The 20,100-nt window shown below is 35.8% G+C and overlaps 1 protein-coding gene across 3 annotated transcripts in view; it reads right to left on the bottom strand.

Annotated features, from left to right (window-relative positions):
• MED12L (mediator complex subunit 12L) overlaps positions 1-20,100 on the bottom strand; it is a gene marked incomplete at both ends in the record, with an annotated part of 372,007 nt that overhangs the window by 22,400 nt on the left and 329,507 nt on the right. For all 3 annotated transcript variants that reach the window (XM_084232379.1, XM_084232380.1, XM_084232381.1), the window contains 3 exons: positions 680-909; positions 2,419-2,508; positions 15,185-15,402. In XM_084232379.1, the coding sequence (XP_084088505.1) occupies positions 680-909; positions 2,419-2,508; positions 15,185-15,402 (538 nt within the window). The remainder of the gene's footprint in view (positions 1-679; positions 910-2,418; positions 2,509-15,184; positions 15,403-20,100) is intronic.

The following is a 20,100-nucleotide window of genomic DNA, read 5'->3' as shown; positions in this document are numbered from 1 at the left end:
ACATATTCTACTGAGAAACGCCCACAATCAATAATTAGTTATCTTAGGTAATTTTAGCCAAGAAAGATTTCCAAAAGAAGAGAAAAGGAAGAACACTTGAACCAAGATGGTCTGACATCTAAAAATATCATACACATCTCACAAAAGATTGTAGTCAAATTATAAGGGTATTGGATGAAATAAAACAAGATGGAATATTTTGGGCCTCCCTGGTGGCGCAGGCAGTTGAGCCCAGCACTGTGAAGCTGTCCGCAGCCTTTGCAATGAGGGTTCAATCCCAGCTGGCCTGGGAGATACCCACATGGCATGGCAGACCTCTCCTGCCTTGTCCGCTGCTCCACTTAGCAGTGTATTTCAGTCAGTCTTCCTGTTCTGTTCCCCGCTCTGTCTCTGGTGAATCCTCTCACCCTCCTGCACATCTGGCCTATACACCAGTTCTTGTATGCATGAATAAATAAATCTTAAAAAAAAAAAAAGATTGGATATTGCTTATTTTGAACCTCTATCTCGATGCTACTAAAGATGAGATGACAGTATGTGTATTATAACGCAGATATGCAAGTTCATAAAAATAGTTATAGAGCACCATACCCTTCTAAAAGCTTAACAAGGATAAGAATTTCAATACTATTTTACAATAGTAGGTATCTCGCAATCATTATTACTACATATATCACACCTCTGAGAGTTGGACAAGGGCTGCAAGTAGGGCGATGCCTGCTGCTGAACATAGCCACTTGGCTGCTGCTGCATCTGTCTTAGTCTTTCCATTAGAGCCGGGTTGGAATGCGTGGCTGGATAGGTTCTGGAATTATAGCTGGGAGACAGGACCAAGCTTCCAGTCTGCTGCTGTGGGTTTGGCTGCAAAGGCATCTGTGTTCCATACATCGTGTAGCCCTGTGACATGGTCTGCAGGCAAGTACAAGGATGAAGTCATTATCTCCATTTACCACGTTTTCCTATCACTAGGATGTATGGAGCAAAATAAACCTAGGAGAACCCTCCTGAAATGCACTGTTCTCAAAGGCTCTTCTGACTTAAAATATGAGAAAGCCTTTCTGGAGGTAGGGAGGCTAGAAAAAAAATATAATATGAACTGGTAATAATTCAATAGAAAATATCAATGAAAAAATAAAAGAATCCTCATTTGGTTAAGAAATTAGTTTTAAATCAGTTGCATCCACATCATTAGTGCACAGGGGACATCAATGCTCAACAGATCCCAAATTCTATTACAAAATTTCCAAAATGGATCTGAAAAGCTATCCAATGTAATTTCTCAATGTCAATTAAAATTTATATTGGAGTGCACTTTCCTGATATGTGACTGTATTGAGATCTGATGAACATTTCTGCAATAAATGACCTCTTGTCCAACAAGTCCTACTATTATTTACTATTATTTTATCCAGAGAGTAAGAATGATGCTTACTCTACCAATAATCTGATATTTATTTTTTGTACTCAATATTAATGAGTATTTTAATTTAAATCTTGATGCCTAATGAAATCCTGAGATACTACTAGATCACTATCTACAACTTAAAGAACAAAATGCTTTTTATAGAAAAAGGGCCTGTTCAGCAAATCCTCAAAGCAGCATGCTTTAAGGCAGTTTATGACTTTGACTTGGAAGACAGAGTAGCAAATATGAACTTTCAACAAGAAGCATAAATGGAGGTTGTAGGGCTTGGTGCCTGTGAAGGCCAATCTTGGCTTTCCTTCCAGCTGTAGGCACAGTGTACACTGCTAACCCCAACTTGCGGTACTGTCAATATCCCCAGGTTCCTTCTAAAAGGGGTAAGGGTGAAAGTATTAGAATAAACAAAACTTTTAGGAAAAGAAACAGCTGAAGATTCTCACTATATTGAGGCAACTCTACTGTTTGCTAAAGTGGCTACTGTGGATCTGGTGCTATGCTCCACAGGTTGTTGGAAATGATCACAATTTTCATTTTTATTTTAGAAGACAGAATAGCCAGCACAATGTCACACAGCTAATAAGGGGCCAGGAATTGCCACAGGCTCTGATTCCAAGGCTCACTTCCTTATTCTACCATGATTCCTCCTTAAAGCTACCTTTGAATATGATAACTTCAGTCATGAATTACATCATGATCTATTATAACATAAAATAAGTACTCTGGTACTATTAAGCATTTCAATAATCACCATTACAAATAGACAGGTTTGAATTTGTTTTTAATTTGAGAATTTCCTAAAATGTTTTACGCTTTTTAAATGAAGCAAACCTGCTACTCGTTCACTCGTGATGTTTGTTTGAAATGTCAGTTATAATCTATAAGCAGAAGCAACAAAGTTCTAGATCCTGTAAGAGTTGCCATCCTATTTATTGGTTTCCATTTAAAATGAAGAGCAATAAAAATCCCAACAGCATCTAGGAAAGAGATGTAAGTACCTGTGCTTGTGGGAGCCCAGGGTACTGAGGGAGCTGAGGGGCAGGCCGGGCTTGTGCAGCAAAGAGAGCAGCCTGGTCCCCCGGCTGGCCCTGGAAAACAAAACTGAGGTGACTGTTGGTCGTAAGAACAAAAGTTTGATTAGAGGTCCTTGCTAATAACCCCAAACCTCATTTTGAGAATACACAATTTATAGCTTTCCAATTTGCATTAAATACTATGTCTCATCAATTTTCTATGTGTGTAAAGACTGCTAAACTTGTTATTTCTTTAAAGAAGACAACGGATGTCCCCAAGAATAAGACAGACATAAACACAAGCCAAAAGAACCAATGGTCTGTTCATCATAGAGACTGAGACTGCTTTCCAGTACACTCCAGGGTGCAGGCACCTGACTAAAGTGGAAGGCATGAGTATGATAAGTGAAACCACAGTGGCACAATCCTGGCCCCACAAAGGGAAGAGAACATCTGTACATGCAAATGGCATACACAAATTTCATGAATGCTGAGTGACATTTCTTCAGTGACCTAAAAATTGTTCAAGGGATGGATTTGGTTCTCCTATAGTCAATAGACAGTAACAGTTTATAATAAGTTAACAGCAAATACAATTCTTGTCAGCTATAATAGAAAGTAAAATCAATTAACATCTGTTTACTAATCTTAATTTAATATATGTTTAGGCCTTATGAAAACATGTATTTGTAAGAGTAGCTGTCTCCATTTTATGTTTTGCCAGTAGAAGTTATTTCACGGAAGCTTGCAGTGATACACACAGAAAGAAGCCTAGCTTGTGACCATTCCCAGTTTATTTCAAGACTTAGTAATTACAAAGAATGGGGGTTTATTCTCAGATATTTTACTACTGTTTTATATTAAATGTCCTCATTTTTAATAAGTGCTAAATTATACTCTATAAAATTATTTTACTGTGCTTGTAATGTAGTATAGCTACTGCTAGTAGAGAGAAAGATTTAGCTTAAGAGGGAGAAAACCAACAATTATTAAGCATCCATTATAACTCGGGCACTGGGCTTCTTATTTTGCTTTCCATTTTCTCACAGGAACTCTGGAGGGAGGGAGCATCATCCCCATTTCTTCAGATAGGAAAATTCAGGCTCAAAGAGCTCTAGCAGCTAGTGAGCTTATGCAGCTATACCTGGCCAAGCAGTTACATGAATGAAGGCAAGTGTGACTTCAAGAGCCAGGGCTCTTTCCATTATGATGAGATGTTTCTATGTGGTATTTAGTATGGAGTTATTTAAATCCTCACCTGTGTTTTCTTTAGGGACAGACAGCCTCTTAAATTCACCCCAGTAAGAAAGCAGAAGAAGAGTCTCTCTTAAGACTTGTTAGTTAGACATTGAAACCAAATGGGCATAACAGAGGGCAATGTCCTTTTTCTAATCCCCTCATAAGACCGTTTGAGGACATTTTAGTGAGTTCAAGCACTCGTAAGGTGTACTAAACACATATTTCTGAGAGTGTCCACTATGGTGTATGTACATAACAACTTTAACAAGTATCTAACTTTCCAGAATAGTGTACTATGAAGATATCCTCAGTCTGATTAACCGAAGTGCAATTATATCACTATCTGCTTGGGTCTAAGAAAAATAGCCCAAACTTTATGGTAATTCATGCCCAGGAAATGTGACCATCTGGACACTTAAAACTATTCCCCCTAAGTATTCACACGGCTCTTAATCCTCCAAACACTATGCTGGGGAGTCTCTGACTTAACCAAATTTTTAAGTATCACTCCTTGACAGAGTACTATGAGATTCCTGAAACATATTGCTGTACTTTGCAGGAACAATTATCATTTTTTATAGAAAGGGAAAATAAAACAAATCATGTATGTGTGAATGAGAATCTTGAGAGTCATAAGTGGTCTACAACAAGGCCCTGTTTAGGTTTGGCTCTGTATGTGACAGCTGCATGCGGGTGCATTAAGCAGAACTGTCCTCTTCCTCTGCTTATGGCTTATGAAACAAACCATGAAGTACATATGGGGAAAAGCTAGAATACTAGTAAGGCATATATCTGAGTTACAAGGCAACTTTTTTATTAACAAGTAATTTGAGAGTGTGGAGATTTAAGAAACACATTTAAAATTATGTTTAAAATTATACTACAAATTTTGAATTATACAACATTTAAAAAAAAATAAAAAAAATAACATGAGGACAAACACCATAACTTTTAAAGAGGCATGGAAGAAGGGATAACAAATTTGAAGCATTTTTACACTCTAAACTGCATGGATTCTCAGTCAATCATGTTAGTCTAAAGGTAAACTATTTATGCGTGAATTTATTATGTTCCTTCTCAACATCAGTTTTTCCCAGTGTACTATATAAGTACAGTAGGTGCAATATCCTCTCTAAGTAAATCACAAACACAGCAAGCTGGCTAGAACTCCCCAAGTGTTGTGTACAGTTTATCACCTCTCCTGCCAAACTGAAATGACCTCTTAATTTTCTTTGTTTTTCCCAGAATAATGCGAGGAACACATTATTACAGTTTGTAGAAATAGTACAATTCATTCCAAGGAAAGAACAAATGCTAAAATAAGATTTTTCAAATGTTAAACAAAGACCACAATATGGTCTACACACAATGAAAAAAAAAATAAGAGATTCAGTGAAAGTTCTGAATATTAACTTCATATACAAGAAAAGTATATGAAGTCAAAGAGATGTTGACACAAAGGTGTTTTGCATAATTTTAAATCAATATTGGGAGAGATGGGCTTGATGTATTAAATCAAGAAGGGATATTATATGCCATACAAACTGGGCCAGGCCAGGACAACAGTGCTAAAAGGAACCATGACTGGCAAATTAAGACATAGGGTCACTTAAGTTATATACACATATATTTATATGTAAATTTATTATGTTCCTTCTCAACACCAGTTTTTCCCAGATCCATTTATCTGAAAACTTTCTCAGCTTTATTTTATTTCATTTTATCAGATCCTAGCACAATGTCTGGCACAGAGTAATTGCTCAGTATCTACTGATCAAGAAAAATATAAGATCAAATTTAGTTTCTCTTAACCAAGAGTTCCAGTGGCAAACTGGGATTTCTATTTAGTAATACATATTAATTAGTTTGCCAAATTAATTCCCCATATTTTTAGCACCATCTTTTGTTTCAAAACTCAAGTTTAACCCTTTGCACTCCGAACCATTTTACAATATTTTGATTTAATTTCTTATTTAATTTCAAGATAAAACTTCAGGGAAACATGCATGTCTCAAAAAGTTGCATTGAAATAACCTCAATTCCCCGTAATCACTAATAAATTGCAATGTCCCCTGAGAGGGGACATCCGAGTGATATGCTAGAATTCCGATGTCCCCTGAGAGGGGACAGCGGAGTGCAAAGGGTTAAACTTAATTTTTAGCATCTACCATTCTATCTCCTTTTCCTGCCTGCATTAACATCTAGAGAGAAGCTCAATATCTTCCTCTTGATTTATCCCACTTAACTGAAACAATGAGAGGCAAACATTAGCTTCATATTTTCACGTATGCAGAGAGCAGTTCAGGAGATTGGTCTTTGACAGAGTATTTGTGCTTAACCAGGTCATGTATGACCTTCAGTACATCACTGGGGAAGAAAGTAAAGTATGTTTGTGCCCTGGCCTCAACTCCCTTAGCTCTGGTACCCAACAGATACGTGCTAAAGGCGTAAGTCAGCAACCTGGGCAATTGCGCTAATTCCATGAAATTCATTTTGACCCTGCTTGTCTCAACACTGACCTAATTTCTATGTGTGGTGGCCCTAATTCATTTTTATGCCTTTGTTTTGTGCTTGCATGTATAAAATAAATGTAATCCCCTGTACATTCTAAAAATTCTTAAGGAAGTAGTTCAATATGGAGTCATTTCCCTGGTCGTGATAAGAACAAATATTCCTTCCTATTTTTTTTGTCCTGCTTTATTTTTAATTAGACAAGAGAAGTATATGAAGTCAAAGAGATGTTGACACAAAGGTGTTTTGCATAATTTCAAATCAATGTATCTGTTAAGTTTAAAATTTTCAATAAATCATCCTCAAACATAATTTTATTCTTCTGGTTTCTGTTCTCTTCATTAGTAATCATCCCTTTAGTCAAGTGAGCAAATGTATCTCTTTCTAATGGAGAATGGGTTATAACATCAACTATACAGATATTAAGCATTATAATCAGCAGCATTTCAGAATAAGAATTTTCCATCTAATTAAGATGTAGTAACGATTTTTCAAAGTCCTATTTATTAACTTTTCACTAGTGTTTAAGACAAGACAGCTGCATCTGAGAAATTATAGCCAGATTTTGTGACTGTTTCTGAAAATGATTTAATAATAAAATAATAATAACAATAATAAAACCAGTGGGTAATTTTTTAATAAGTAAGTCACCAGGCAAAAAGGGTTTTGTGGCTTCTACTTTAAAACATAATGAATAATGGCACCCAAGGCTAACCCAGCACACGGTATGAACCAAAAGTTATGGTCATCCCATCAAACTGGTGGATTTTGATTGCAGACAAGGCACCAAGAAAATTCTAATTATGAGGTCCTGTTGACCAGTTATACCTGACAGTTTTATAAAGCTGAAATAGAACTTCAGTGGGAATCAATTAACAGTTACATTAACTGCTGGATCAAAGTGATTCAGTCTGAAATAAGCACACCTCACACAATAATGAGCCTTTATAATATAGCACATTGATGTGCTTATAAGTGATGAGTATAAAGGCTGAGTATATAAATTCATTAAATTCCTAATATCAGAGAACATTAAAGAAAAAAAGAACTGCAAAGATATAGATTCATATTTCCATTAATTTGAATATAGAAATCATAGAACCTCTTGAGTTCAAATACTTGACAAAGTATTTTGCTTATAATTATACTTTAAAAAAGTAAAATCAATGATTGATGCACACTACTTTCTATCTGAATTACATTATCATCTGAACCTTAAGTGCCCTACAGCAAACATAATTTTTAAATTTGATAGTTTAATTCCAGTTTTTAATAAATACAAACCTCAACTGCTTCTTTATACCACAGTGTCATTAAAAACATGAGAAAAACAAATTTTTCCAGAAAAGTCTTTACACTTTTCTTTGCTGAAATAATGATTGGAGAAATTGCCTTCATAGCAAGTATTTAATAACCTAACTACTTTCAAAGCTTGAATATGCAATTAAGGATATTTTCACCAATGTACAGAAAATGTTTCCCACAAAATTGTCAGTTAAATAAGTTGATTTACATTCACATCTGAGATATGTGCTCTTTTTTATTATAATGCTTCTTGGGTTTATGCTGTGGGTTGGCTACCTGATATAGAGACCTATAAATAATTTAATGCAAAACATGCATTCTTAGCTAGCCCAGGCAAAGCAGTTGAGGTAAAGACTTATGGCATGCATGCACAAGACCCTGTGCTGAAAAAAAGTTTTCTCCATGCTGGAAAGAAAACAGATATGATGCATTCTGTTGAGAATTTATGGATAGCCAGTGAGTGGGATGTGATGAGAAGGATATGTTTCATAACTACAAGTTTCATTATCTTGCACTAGTCTATGAGTCACCATGCCATGCATTCCTTTACTAATGATGTGAACTAACACAAAGAAAAGCAAGAACTCAGGAACAGATGGGTTCAAAACTGGGTCTGAGATGAAGGTGCACAAATTGGTGTATGCTCCCACACCCAGGCCATGAACGCCCCCTGATTTCTAAGCATAGGCATATAGGATGAGGCAAAGGGGAATCATGAGGCAAAGGGGAAAAATTTCAGAAATAAATTGCATTAAATTGAACATGGTCAGTGCATTCATGAGTCTGTGTTACAATTTCAAACATAAACCAAGTAGAATAACAGTGAAATGAAGACTGTAATTATTTGCAGCTATAGGAAATCACCCGCTTCTCATTTTGATTTTCAGATAGTAATGCTATGTAAGTCTACTTAAAAAGAAAAGGAATGACAGCAGGAGTGTTACCATTATGTTGTCAAAGTCTTCCAGAAGGGAGACAGCAGAGTTACAGAAGTCCTACAGAAAGGGGACAGCAAGAAAATGGCAGATAATACAGATAAGATTTTTTAGCCTAACGATGCGGGTTGCCAAAATACATATGAAATAGTTCACTTTAAAACAATGTTTCAGGGATTGAAGACTTAATAACCCAGGTCCTGTAGATGTTTTATTAATTTATACATCAAACAACATCATTATAGGCTGAGACACTGATAAGTAATATGGTAACACTGATCTAATGGAACAGCACAATCTGGAGGTTAAATGGTAACATATGAGAAGTGGGGGAGCTACCAGTTGACACATATTTGCTATGACTAAGGAACTTTGGGGCCCCAGTGTGAGCAACACAGCAGCAGTCCTAGAGTCAGAGGAAGCACTCACACAGTCAATTCACATTAAGCGCACAAGACATTAAGCGAGCAAGTTGGTAGGACATACGTTGTAGAAGGGTATAATTAGATAGCACCACCCTCACTAAATACACAAGAAGCAGAGCATTGGTTAGTTACACATTTATTCACCAGACCAAAAAAATATTTATAGTGCTAGCAGTGTTTACACACTAATAGGGAATCTGGTTTAGGAAAAAGAAACTAAATGCATGTGAAAAATGTCTATTGGGTAAATGATTCCCTTACTAAATCATTTTTATAAAGGTATTCAAAGTGATAGCTTATCTGAGATGTTAAATTTTTTCTGTTCACTGAGTTTTAGAGACATGGTGAACCAAAAAATACTCAACTTTAATAGAAAAAACATGCTACTATCCTAAACGAGAAATTACAGGAGGAATTTCCCGAACACATAGTATCTATTCTCACTTCTTAGGTGTGAGTACACAATTCACAGCACCTGTTTAATCTGTTTATTTTTAGATACAACCATCCTTGTATTAGTGGTCAATTGTCTTGCCTTCCACCCCAAATGTTTCCCCTCTCTCACAAAAATCAAGTGGCATACACTATCTTCCAGCTCATATAGTTGCCAAACCATAACTTCAGCATATGAAATGAGTACCTTCTCATCATTCAAATTAGCAGAATTATCAGATATTAAATTATAAAGCAAAGCACCTTCTGCCCTGATGTGGTTTCCACCTACCAAAATGATAAATTTTAGGACATATTTACTAGTCTAGGGGTTTCCAACTAAGTTCATTTTTGCTATTGAGATGTATTTAAATTATACTGTATAAGTAAATGCATTAAAGATAGTTAAGATTTGCTTCAACAGTATAATTTTGCCTACCGTTAGTAATAACATTTTGAAATAAGCTCAAATTATACGATCAGAAAATTACAGAAGCTAGTAAAGTTATGAAAGATTTCAAACCTCATAGAGAATAAGAAAATTAATCATTTATAGGGTTCACCATCACTTTGGAAATCGAATAAGCATTTCCACTTCCAAATATATACCATAAAACTCTCCATACATGCAGAAGAAATGTATAAGAATGTTTATGGTAACACTGTTTACATTATGAAAAGAATTGGAATTAATTTAAATGACCATTAACAAAGGAATGGATAAATATGTTAACATCCATAATGGAACAGCATCCAACCAGAACAAATGAATAAAACTACATGAAACAAAGTAAATAAAATTCAATTAAAAAGTTGCAAAACAATATAACATACACGTATGAGACTTACAAGTTTAAAATCTGAAGGTATATGTTTGTGTCAATGGATATAAAAACATGTTGTAAAAGTATAAAAAAGTTCACAAGAAAGAAAAACACTAAAATTTAAAAATGTGAATACCTCTTTATGGAAAAGAAGGAAAATGAGCAAGGGCAAGGAGCTCATTGATATCTATAATGTTTTACCTTTTAAAAATGATCTAAGACAGAACATGATTTAATGTTTGCTGTATTTTGCCTGTTATATTAATGTTTGTTATATTTTCCATTGTACTTTTTTCCTTCTAGATTAAAATTTCTGCCAGTAGATTGTCATTTTTATTTTATTTTATATATTTTTTACATCACTTTTCATTTTTGCACAATGTATGCATTTTCACCATGGTTATAGTCCCCATACAATTCCCACCCCCTCCTTGTTTTCATCCTACTCCCTCCTCCCTACCCCACCCGTATTGTGTCTCTGGTTTATAGTTGCTTGTTGATTTTTCTATTGCACGTTTATATGCATGTTTGAATGTTGAAGAATGAGCAAGAGGGAAGGAGCCAAGGAAGGAAACACACATCTGTCCTCTGTCAGAAATCCTCTTTACTGATATGAAATTCTTTTAATTCATTTTCTATAGTCTATAAACAATTTCTTCCAAGTTTGTCTTAATTTAAGCTCTATATCTTTTGGCTAGCTTTCTTTGGAGTCTCAAATATAATATGTCTTACATTATTATAAAGAACAACAAAATGATTTAGTGTAATGAAAGGAAATAATTTAGATAAAGTGATACTATAAATCAAGGCATAAAATTAATTTCTTTTTCTGGGTCAAATCTTAAGAGTCCTTCTCCCAAAGAATCATCCCTAGATGACTGATGTGGTGAGAGTAGGAAAGAGGTTCTTGTCTCAGAAGAAATATACTGGATGTATGAAAACAGTGAGCGGTGAACAATTTAAGTAGCATTTTGTGTTATAACAATATTCTACATTTAGGCTATAAAGAAAATAAAAGGAATATCAAGAAAATAAAAAGCAATATTTTTAACAATAAATTGGAATCTGCTCCTGTAAAGATTGAATTAAAGATTTCAGACAGTAAAAATATACCTCTCTAAGGAACCAAAATGGCTACAGGAGAAACTAAACAGCATCCCTTTTCATTAGTCTTTTGACTGGTGACCACTGGGTATCAATCTTTTAGGAGCAATTAAGACAATTGCACAAAGCATTAGATGTGTTTATATCCTCTTTTAATCATTAACATATCTAAGAAAATAAAAACCATTTTCATGGGAAAGGGATTTCCTCTGAAATAATTCAACCATAAGATAATAATAATAAAAGGGGAGCATTTTTTGAGCACTTACTATGAGTCAGTCATTCTAAGGACTGTTACATGTATTACTGTTACATTAATTTCACAAGAACCCTAAAAAGCCCATATCACATTAACTCCACTTTATAAAGAGGCTCTAAGGCACAGAAAGGTAACAAGAGACACTGAATAAGAAATGGAGATTAATTACTTCTACTTTCCTTCATGAAAACTCCATCGAAAAAGTGTCCTTGCCAAAATATCCTTATGTGTGTTGATAATGCACTAATAAAGCTGTAAGGAAATGTGCTGCATTATGCTAATGACCATTATTTCAAATAAACTGATTTAAAGTACTTAGCAACATCAGTGCTATTTAATACTCATCTTCTAGACACAACAAATATCTTGATAACTTCCTGAAGAAATGTAAGATGATCAATAACAGAACATCTCATGAGCAACTACAGTCACTAATAAGTCTCTGTGGTAGAATTGGTTATTTTATAATGGTAGTCTCATTTTTGTTGTGTACTACCTAAAGTTAGATGATTTCCGTATGTGTCAGTTTTCTTCCATCAGATGGGAGGAGCCCAGTGGGATCCCCTAAGTTCTGAGACATATCCAGAATTCAGGAATCGATGTCCCCCCTTACCTTGTCTATGTTTTCAAAACAAACATGGCAGGAATCAATGCATGAAGCAATTTCTGAAAGTGCTCAGAGGGAAGAGCTATGAGGTGAGTTGTAAATAAACAGATTGCCAAAGAGTAAGGCTACTAGAAGCTTTAGCCCTCTGGAAAGAGCTGCTCAAAAAACAAATATTCATTCATTTCATAAATAGATTTATATCCTGCGCTCAGTAGACTAAAAGATACAAATACCGTAAGACCCAAGGTTTGACCTTATAAGAAGAGGGGTGAAATGGAGAAGGGACACTGGACAATTGATGAAGGATACTGGACACACAAGGCCTAGAGAAATCAGCCAGACTTTAAATGCATCTGCTAAAGTTACAAAATCAGTTTTGAAGGTTAACAGAGAGAGAAATTCTACAACACATTTGTCACATTTAAGAAAATGGTTTCTATAAATAGAAAATGGGTGGGATAGGGAGAAAAAGAATATCTACTTCATTTCCTCTAAGAAGCCAAAAACTGGGAGAAAAAAATGTAAATTTTTATGTAGCTAGAGAAAATCACATCATGTGTAGGTATTTAACTTGAGATGATGTTGCTGCCAAATTAAAATTACTTCTCTATCATTTTACTGTGATGGATATATGCCAATCTATACTGGAAAAAGAAATAATCAGCATTCAGAGTCATATATTGAAAATCATTTACCAATATCACTAGTATTCCATATAATTCTGCCTTAATCCAGATTTTTGAAGATTATCACAAGGAAAATTTTTTTTTTTTCCTGTCACAACACATACTTGGCTAGAGTTCAAGTATATTAGTATTTCATCTATTAGGAGAGAGGAAAGGAGCTAACATTTCCTCAGAACCTCCCAGAAGCAGGCAGGCCAACAGCTACTACATACACGTTATCATATTTACACTGTGTGGGACAATTTCACCTGTGTATGAACCAGGTCTGCATTTCTCTTCCTCATAAGAACAATGTTTTCCTCAGTATAAAGAAAGGGGAGAGACAAAAAACACGGCTGAGTGCTGAAAGGTCCTGAGAGACTCTAAAGCAAGTTTCAACTGTTAAAATGAAAATGGGGAAGGAAGAACTAATGGGCCACCATAGTTATGAAGTTGAGTTTTACCTACTTGAAGATGGAATTCCTGACTTTTCATAGGGCAAACATGAAAAAAAAAAAGATTATGACAATTAGCACAAAAGAAATAGCTAGAAAAAAGATGAACTCTCAGATAATTCCTATTAGTATAAGCAGCAATTTTTGAGTAGCTTGAAGAAAGTATAAGAGTAATGAATAGGGTGTCCAAGGTACATTTTAGGTCATAAGCCTGCCTTCTCCAAATATGCACCATCTTTATTATATATTTGCATATGCACTACATATTACATGTAAAAGATTTATGAAAATTCTTTCAAATTTTTTGTTTGTTTGTTTTGGGGAAATTGTCATGTTTATATCAGCAAGTGAAGCTTTGGAAGATCAGGCATATTTACCTATAAATGGCCCTGGCCCAGTGAGCTTGCCTCCAGCATTGGCTAGGAAGCACTTACAGTGATTCAAAGTATTAGCAGTAATACTTTGAAAGTGGTCTCTAAGGCAAATTACACCTTGTGATTCAAAGGTAGGTATGAAAAATAATAATAAATTACTTACTGGAAGGAAAATTTTAGTTAGGCTTAAATTACTTTAAAAGGGAGATGAACACATCCTAGTTGGATGGTTTTTTAAATCTGAGTAAATTTTTTACTTATTTCAATAGGAATTTATAACAATGGCATAATTATTTATGTTTATCTCCCAGAAGGCATGAAAGCAAACTGAGATTTTAGATAGCTCCAAATATGCTGTTTATTTCAGCAGAATGAATTCTGTAAAATATTTAAGCCAAATTTTCATTATTTATAATGGTTAAGAAGCAACTCAGGCCTGTCTTACCTGATGGTTCCAGGGAGTTTAAGCAGTTGCTAGAGATTAGGAAAGACAAGCATGTAGTGACTCTTGTTTGTATTCTCACATATTTCAACTAATTTCCTCTCTCTTGTCCTTCTTATAATTTAGGTAGAAAAAAAAGGAACCATTATTAAGAACATATAGCTAATCTTTCCCACCTCCCAAAATTGCTAAGTAAACTGAATGCAGAAGTGCCATAAATTAGATATGCCTAGGAAACTAGCCAAAAGTACAAAGAATACTTGTAAAAGCTTTAGAATTTCTTGCTAAGTTGGAACTTCTGTTTTTTCTTGAGCAGGATATACATGCAGATTAAATATGTCCTTTAGGGATGATAAAAATACCTACTCATAGGTTTGCTGTGGGACTTAAAATAATTAATACATTTAAAGTGCTTAAAAGTGTTTTGACCAATAGTAAGTGCTCTCTCAGTGTTAATTACTGTTAGTACTATTATCATTATTATCAACATAGTGTATGCCCATATTAGAAAAACTGGAATATACAGAAAGTATATAGAAATTAGAAAAGGAAGTCAAATCTCAATTCCGTCTTTTAATTTCAATATGTTAGTACAGATTCATGGGTTCCATCAATGTTTGGTATTCGGTGTTCTGTATGACCTCCACCATTGCTTGTTAAACAATTACTGGTATCTCAAAAAATGAAAGAAAATTGGGTTATAAGGCATTAAAAAATAAAAATTGAAGGTATCCATATATTTATGGTTATTTGTAATTTATTTATTCTGCTATAATCTTATTAAGTATACACTGAAAATGAGAAAATCTAAGAGATATAACTTCAGAGTAATAAATCTAATGATAATACATGACAGTAGGGCTAATAGGAATACAGAATACATGGTAATTACAACAGTGTGTAGAGGTCACTTTAAGGATAAAAGGCCTGCTCCTCTAAATGACTGAAAAAATCATTAGCTCTTCTTTTACTTTTAATGAACTAAAGGCAGTTAGAGTTCATATAACAGTAAAGACAAAGGAGGAAAAGTATTTAAGATCCTATACAAGAGATATACTTGCACTTACACAACAATATAGGGGTATGCACACAAAAGAGCATGCCACACACACCATACATCCTGAGCCCGAGAAAGTAATGAAAGAGAGAACTCCATGGCTGGGTCTGGACAAACCTGTTGGAAAGGTCGAGTCTGGGCTTGCCTGAGGAGCCGCTGCTGCTGCTGCTGCTGTTGTTGCAGAAGCTTCATCTGTATCAACTGCTGCTGGGATGTGATTGCGTGCAGAGAGGGTGGCTGCATCATGGCACCTGAGCGCCGCTGCAGCATGTTCGACAGAGCTTGTTTGGTATTAGTTGGGACAAAGGAGCCCGTGGGGTCCAATCTGGAGCCACCTACAAAAGCAACCAGAAGGAAGGGCTTTCTACATATGTTAATGCAAAAGGTGTTTCTTATTCTATGGAAACAAAAACCTCACCTTGTAAACCTCATTTTATGAGTAAAATGGAAAATAAGGCACTGTTCCACTCCCATACACATATTAAAGACCTACTAAGAAGAGTGGCATCATTTCCAAAGGATGGGGAAAGTAACATAGGAGTGAATTACAATATCTTAATGACTTCACTGGAGATCCCACTTCAGTTGATAAACTGAAACAGTGTTCTAAGTACGACTTTGGAATCATGAGGTTTTAAATTATGCAAGGTCCTTAAAAACATATTATTTGTATAAAATGTATTGCCTTTGTGATGTGTTTTGCCAAGTGTTCAAGTCCGGCACAAAAATGCTTTCGTAATGTTAAACAAATTTTAAACTCCTGGTATTTAAGCTTCTTTATCACGGCAAAATGAAAAAGCCTATTTGGTAGAACAGAGGCATAAAGAGTACTTGAGAAGCTTGAAATGCTGGCAAACCTCAAGTACCAAGATTTCAAAGACAAAAATGAATTTTTTAAGGCTAGAAATCACATAAAGAACATTGATTATAGTGGTCCTTATGAAACCAAAGAAAAATACTTTACATATTTGCATATATAATTTGTCAAATGCCTTTTAAAGTTTTTAGGGAAAAGTCTTTCAACATTTGTTGATTTCATAGTAGGACCTATCTTTCATTGACCAGATTGTCTATGTTTCTTAATATATGTGAATAAGAAATCTTGTATATAAATACCACACAAAAGATATATTTAAACCATTATATGATGGAAACAAATATTTTAAAGCTATCTATTAATAGAAAAACCCCACATTCTTTTAAAAGACTCAGTACTACAATCAGCAATATATGCATGAAGTCATTCTGAGGCATTTAAAAATCATTTGGAAAAAAAATGAAAAGTCAATTTGAGTAACATATGGCAAGGAAACTTCTGTTAAAGCAAGAACTGGGGGGCTTCCCTGGTGGTGCAGTGGGTTGAACACAGCACTATGAAGCTGTCCGCAGCGTCTGCAGCGTAGGTTTGATTCCTGGCTGGCCAGGGAGATTCCCACATGTTGCAACAGACCTCTCTTGTCATGCCCGCTGCTCCCCTCAGAAGTGTATTTTGGTCTGTCTGCATGTTTTACTCCCCGCTCTGTCTTTGGTGAATCCTCTCACCCTCCCACGCCTCAGGCCTGTACCCCAGCTCTTGTATAAAAATAAATCTTAAAAAAAAAAAAAAGTAAGAATTGGAACTAAACTGAAACATAAAAACTTAGTCAACTCATTTTAAAGAAAAGGAAAATCTTTTCAAAGGTAGACTACTTTCTTTTAATTTTCCTAACTTTTCTATAATCTTATACTTTTGACTCAACTGACATATAATATATGGCTGAAATCCTCTGTACATTTCTACATAATTACCTTCCTCTCCATTGCCTCAATTTTAATAATTATAATTAATTAATCATTATTATTACCGGGCCTTCTTGGTGACCTAAGGGTTAAGTCTCATGGCTATCACCACTATGGCCTGATTTGATCCCTAGCCAGGCAACTGACCCACATGGCGCAGCAGACATCTCCTGTTGCTCTATTACCACACCTCTCCAGCTGCATCCCTCAGCAGTGCATTTCAGTAGATCCTTCTGTTCTGCTCCCCACTCTGTCTCTGGTGAATCCTTTCACTCCTCCAACACCTCTGACCTACACCCCAGTTCTTCTACACACATACACACACACACACACACACACGCACAAAATCATTATTATTACCATATATTTCCTTATAACTTTATCATATCAATATATACAAAGAAAAAGTGAGCAATGTGTAAGGGCTGCGGACACTATTTTAATTTTTAGCTATATATGAATGGAAGCAAACTGTACACATTCCTCTTTAACTCCATAGGATTCATATTTTTATGAAAATCCATTGATTCATATAAAGTCTTTTTTTTTTAAGATTTATTTATTCATTTCATACAAGAACCAGGGTACAGGCCAAATGCGCGGGAGGGTGAGAGGATTCACCAGAGACAAAGTGGGGAACAGAACAGGCAGACTGACAAAATACACTGCTAAGGGGAGCAGCGGGCATGACAGGAGAGGTCTGACGTGCCATATTGGACCCTCCCAGCCGGCAGGGATTGAACTGGTGCTGCAGATGCTGTGGACAGCATCACAGCGCTGCGCTCAACCACCTGTGCCACCAGGGAAGGCCCAAGTCACATAAAGTCGTTATAAATAATTTCTTTGTTCAATTTTTTCCCTTACATGTTCTCATACTTAAGATTTACCTAAAACTTTTAAATTTCTAAACCTTTTATACCATTTTAGGGGAAGAAGATATGAGCCTTTATAAAATTGGTGGCCTTTAATCCATACACAGTCCTTGTGTTTTACTGGAGTATCTAGAGAGTTTAAAAATGCTAAAAAATCACAAGGAACTTGGAATTGAAAAGAGAAGTTCAAAGAGAAGACACTTATGTGTTTTATTCCATATTGATCATTAAGTCTAGTTGCTCTTATTTTTAAGAACCTACAATCATAAATCACTTAATGACATTTTGACCAAAGATGTATCAGAGCATATACAATGGTGGTCCTGAAAGTTTATACTGTATAGTCTTGGTGTGTAATAAGCTATATATACCAGGTTTGTGTAATTGCTCCCTATGACATTAACACAAAATGATGAACTCACCTAATGATGTATTTCTCAGAATATATCCCAAATATTAAGCAATGAATAACTGCAGAAATCAGATGCTACTCTATGTTCTTGGGAATACTATAGTAAACAGAAAAAATATTTCATAGAGCTTAGAATCTGGAGCAGGCAGACAAGACATCAGTAAGTAAAATATACACTTATACAAACCAGTGCTGATGCTATGGAGAACTAGAAAGAATGGAAGAGGTATGACTTATAATTTAAAACAGGGAAGCTAAGGAATCCTCACTGAGAAAGTAGTACCTGACCAATCTCCAAGACAGGGAGTGAGCCATGTAGGTAACTGAGGGGGAGTGTTCCAGGTAAAGGAACCAGCAAGTGCAAAACCCCTGAGGTGGGAATATATTAAAATCCTTTGGGCCTCCCTGGTGGCCTATGGCTTGAGTTTCATCGCAGGCCAGTGCTAATCCACATATGGTGCAGCAGACCTCTTCTGTCTCTCACACTGCAGTGTATTTCAGTAGATCTGCCTGTTCTGCTCCGCACTCTGACTCCAGTGATTCCTCTCACCCTACCCCCCACACTTCTGGCCTACACCCCAGTTCTTCCATGCATAAATAAATAAATAAATAAATCTTTAAAAGAAACATAAAATCATTTACTGAACACATTTTCCATACTAGGCTATCTTCCAAGTGCTATATCTTTAAAATTTCCTTTAAACTGTGTGTGTGTGCACATACATATGTAATAGAAACCTTATTTCATCCTTCAAAAAATTAATAGAGGGCCTCCCCGGTGGCGCAGAGGGTTGAGCGCCGTGTTGTGAGGCTATCCGCAACCTCCGCAGTGCGTGTTCAATCCCAGCTGACAGCGAGGGTCCCACATGGCATGGCAGACCTCTACTATAGTGCCCTCTGCTCCCCTCAGCAGTGTATTTCTGTCATCTACCTTTTCTGTTCCCTGCTCTGCCTTTGGTGAATCCTCTCACCCTCCCGCACCTCTGGCCTGTACCCCAGCTCTTGTATAAAAATAAATCAATCTTTAAAAAAAAAAATTAAATAGACACTTTTTCCAGTCTTTTTACTACTAGACTTCATGAAGTCTAGCACCCTGTGAAGCTCAAAACAGTCTGCTGAGTGAATACCTGAGTTGCCCATCTCTGAGGGCATATATAGTAGCATATCCATTTCACAAATGACCAAGTTGAAACAAAGAGAAACTACAAAACTGAGACTATACAGAAGAGGGTGGCAGAGCCAGATTTGAACCAAGGGCGCTAGTTACCAACCAGCTTTCTTAACCATCAATTTAAACAACAAAATATGGGGCCTTCCTGGTGGTGCAGGCGGTTGAGCGGCGCACTGTGAAGCTGTCCACAGCCTCTGTAGCGCAGGTTTGATCCCGGCCGGCCAGCGAGAATCCCACATGGTGTGGCAGACCTCTCCTGTCTTGCCCACTGCTCCCCTCAGCGGTGTATTTTGTCAGTCTGCCTGTTCTGTTCCCCGCTCTGTCTCTGGTGAGTCCTCTCACCCTCCCGCACATCTGGCCTGTACCCCGGTTCTTGTATAAATAAATCTTAAAAAGAAAATATGGATTCTCCTTTGATGTTAGTGAAGAATCAAACTTTTTCTTCTCTATGCTTCACAATGTCATATTCCACTTACAAGAAAAATCACAATGTAGCTAAGAATACAATAAAAAAATTATTTGTTAGAATGGCATATCCTAACAAAATGAAGACTGAGCTCTCAAAATAAATCTGTTTCACTATAATACGTGAACTTTCACTTGTAAAGAAAATTAAATTCATTCTAATTAATATTTTATTGAGAAAATCTTCAATCTGAATATAAAATCTAAAGCTTGAATCAAAGCAATACTATAGTGAGGAGAATTTCTATCAATATGGTAGTTTTCCTCATTAATAAATCTACTTGGTGAACCAAATTTCAAGAATTATATATGATCAAAATGTGTAAGAATTTCA

This window comes from Talpa europaea, assembly GCF_964194135.1.
Source record: "Talpa europaea genome assembly, chromosome: 4".
NCBI classification, from domain to species: Eukaryota; Metazoa; Chordata; class Mammalia; order Eulipotyphla; family Talpidae; genus Talpa; species Talpa europaea.
The sequence above is the reverse complement of the archived record's forward strand: the minus strand, read 5'-3'. Positions and strand labels throughout refer to the sequence as shown.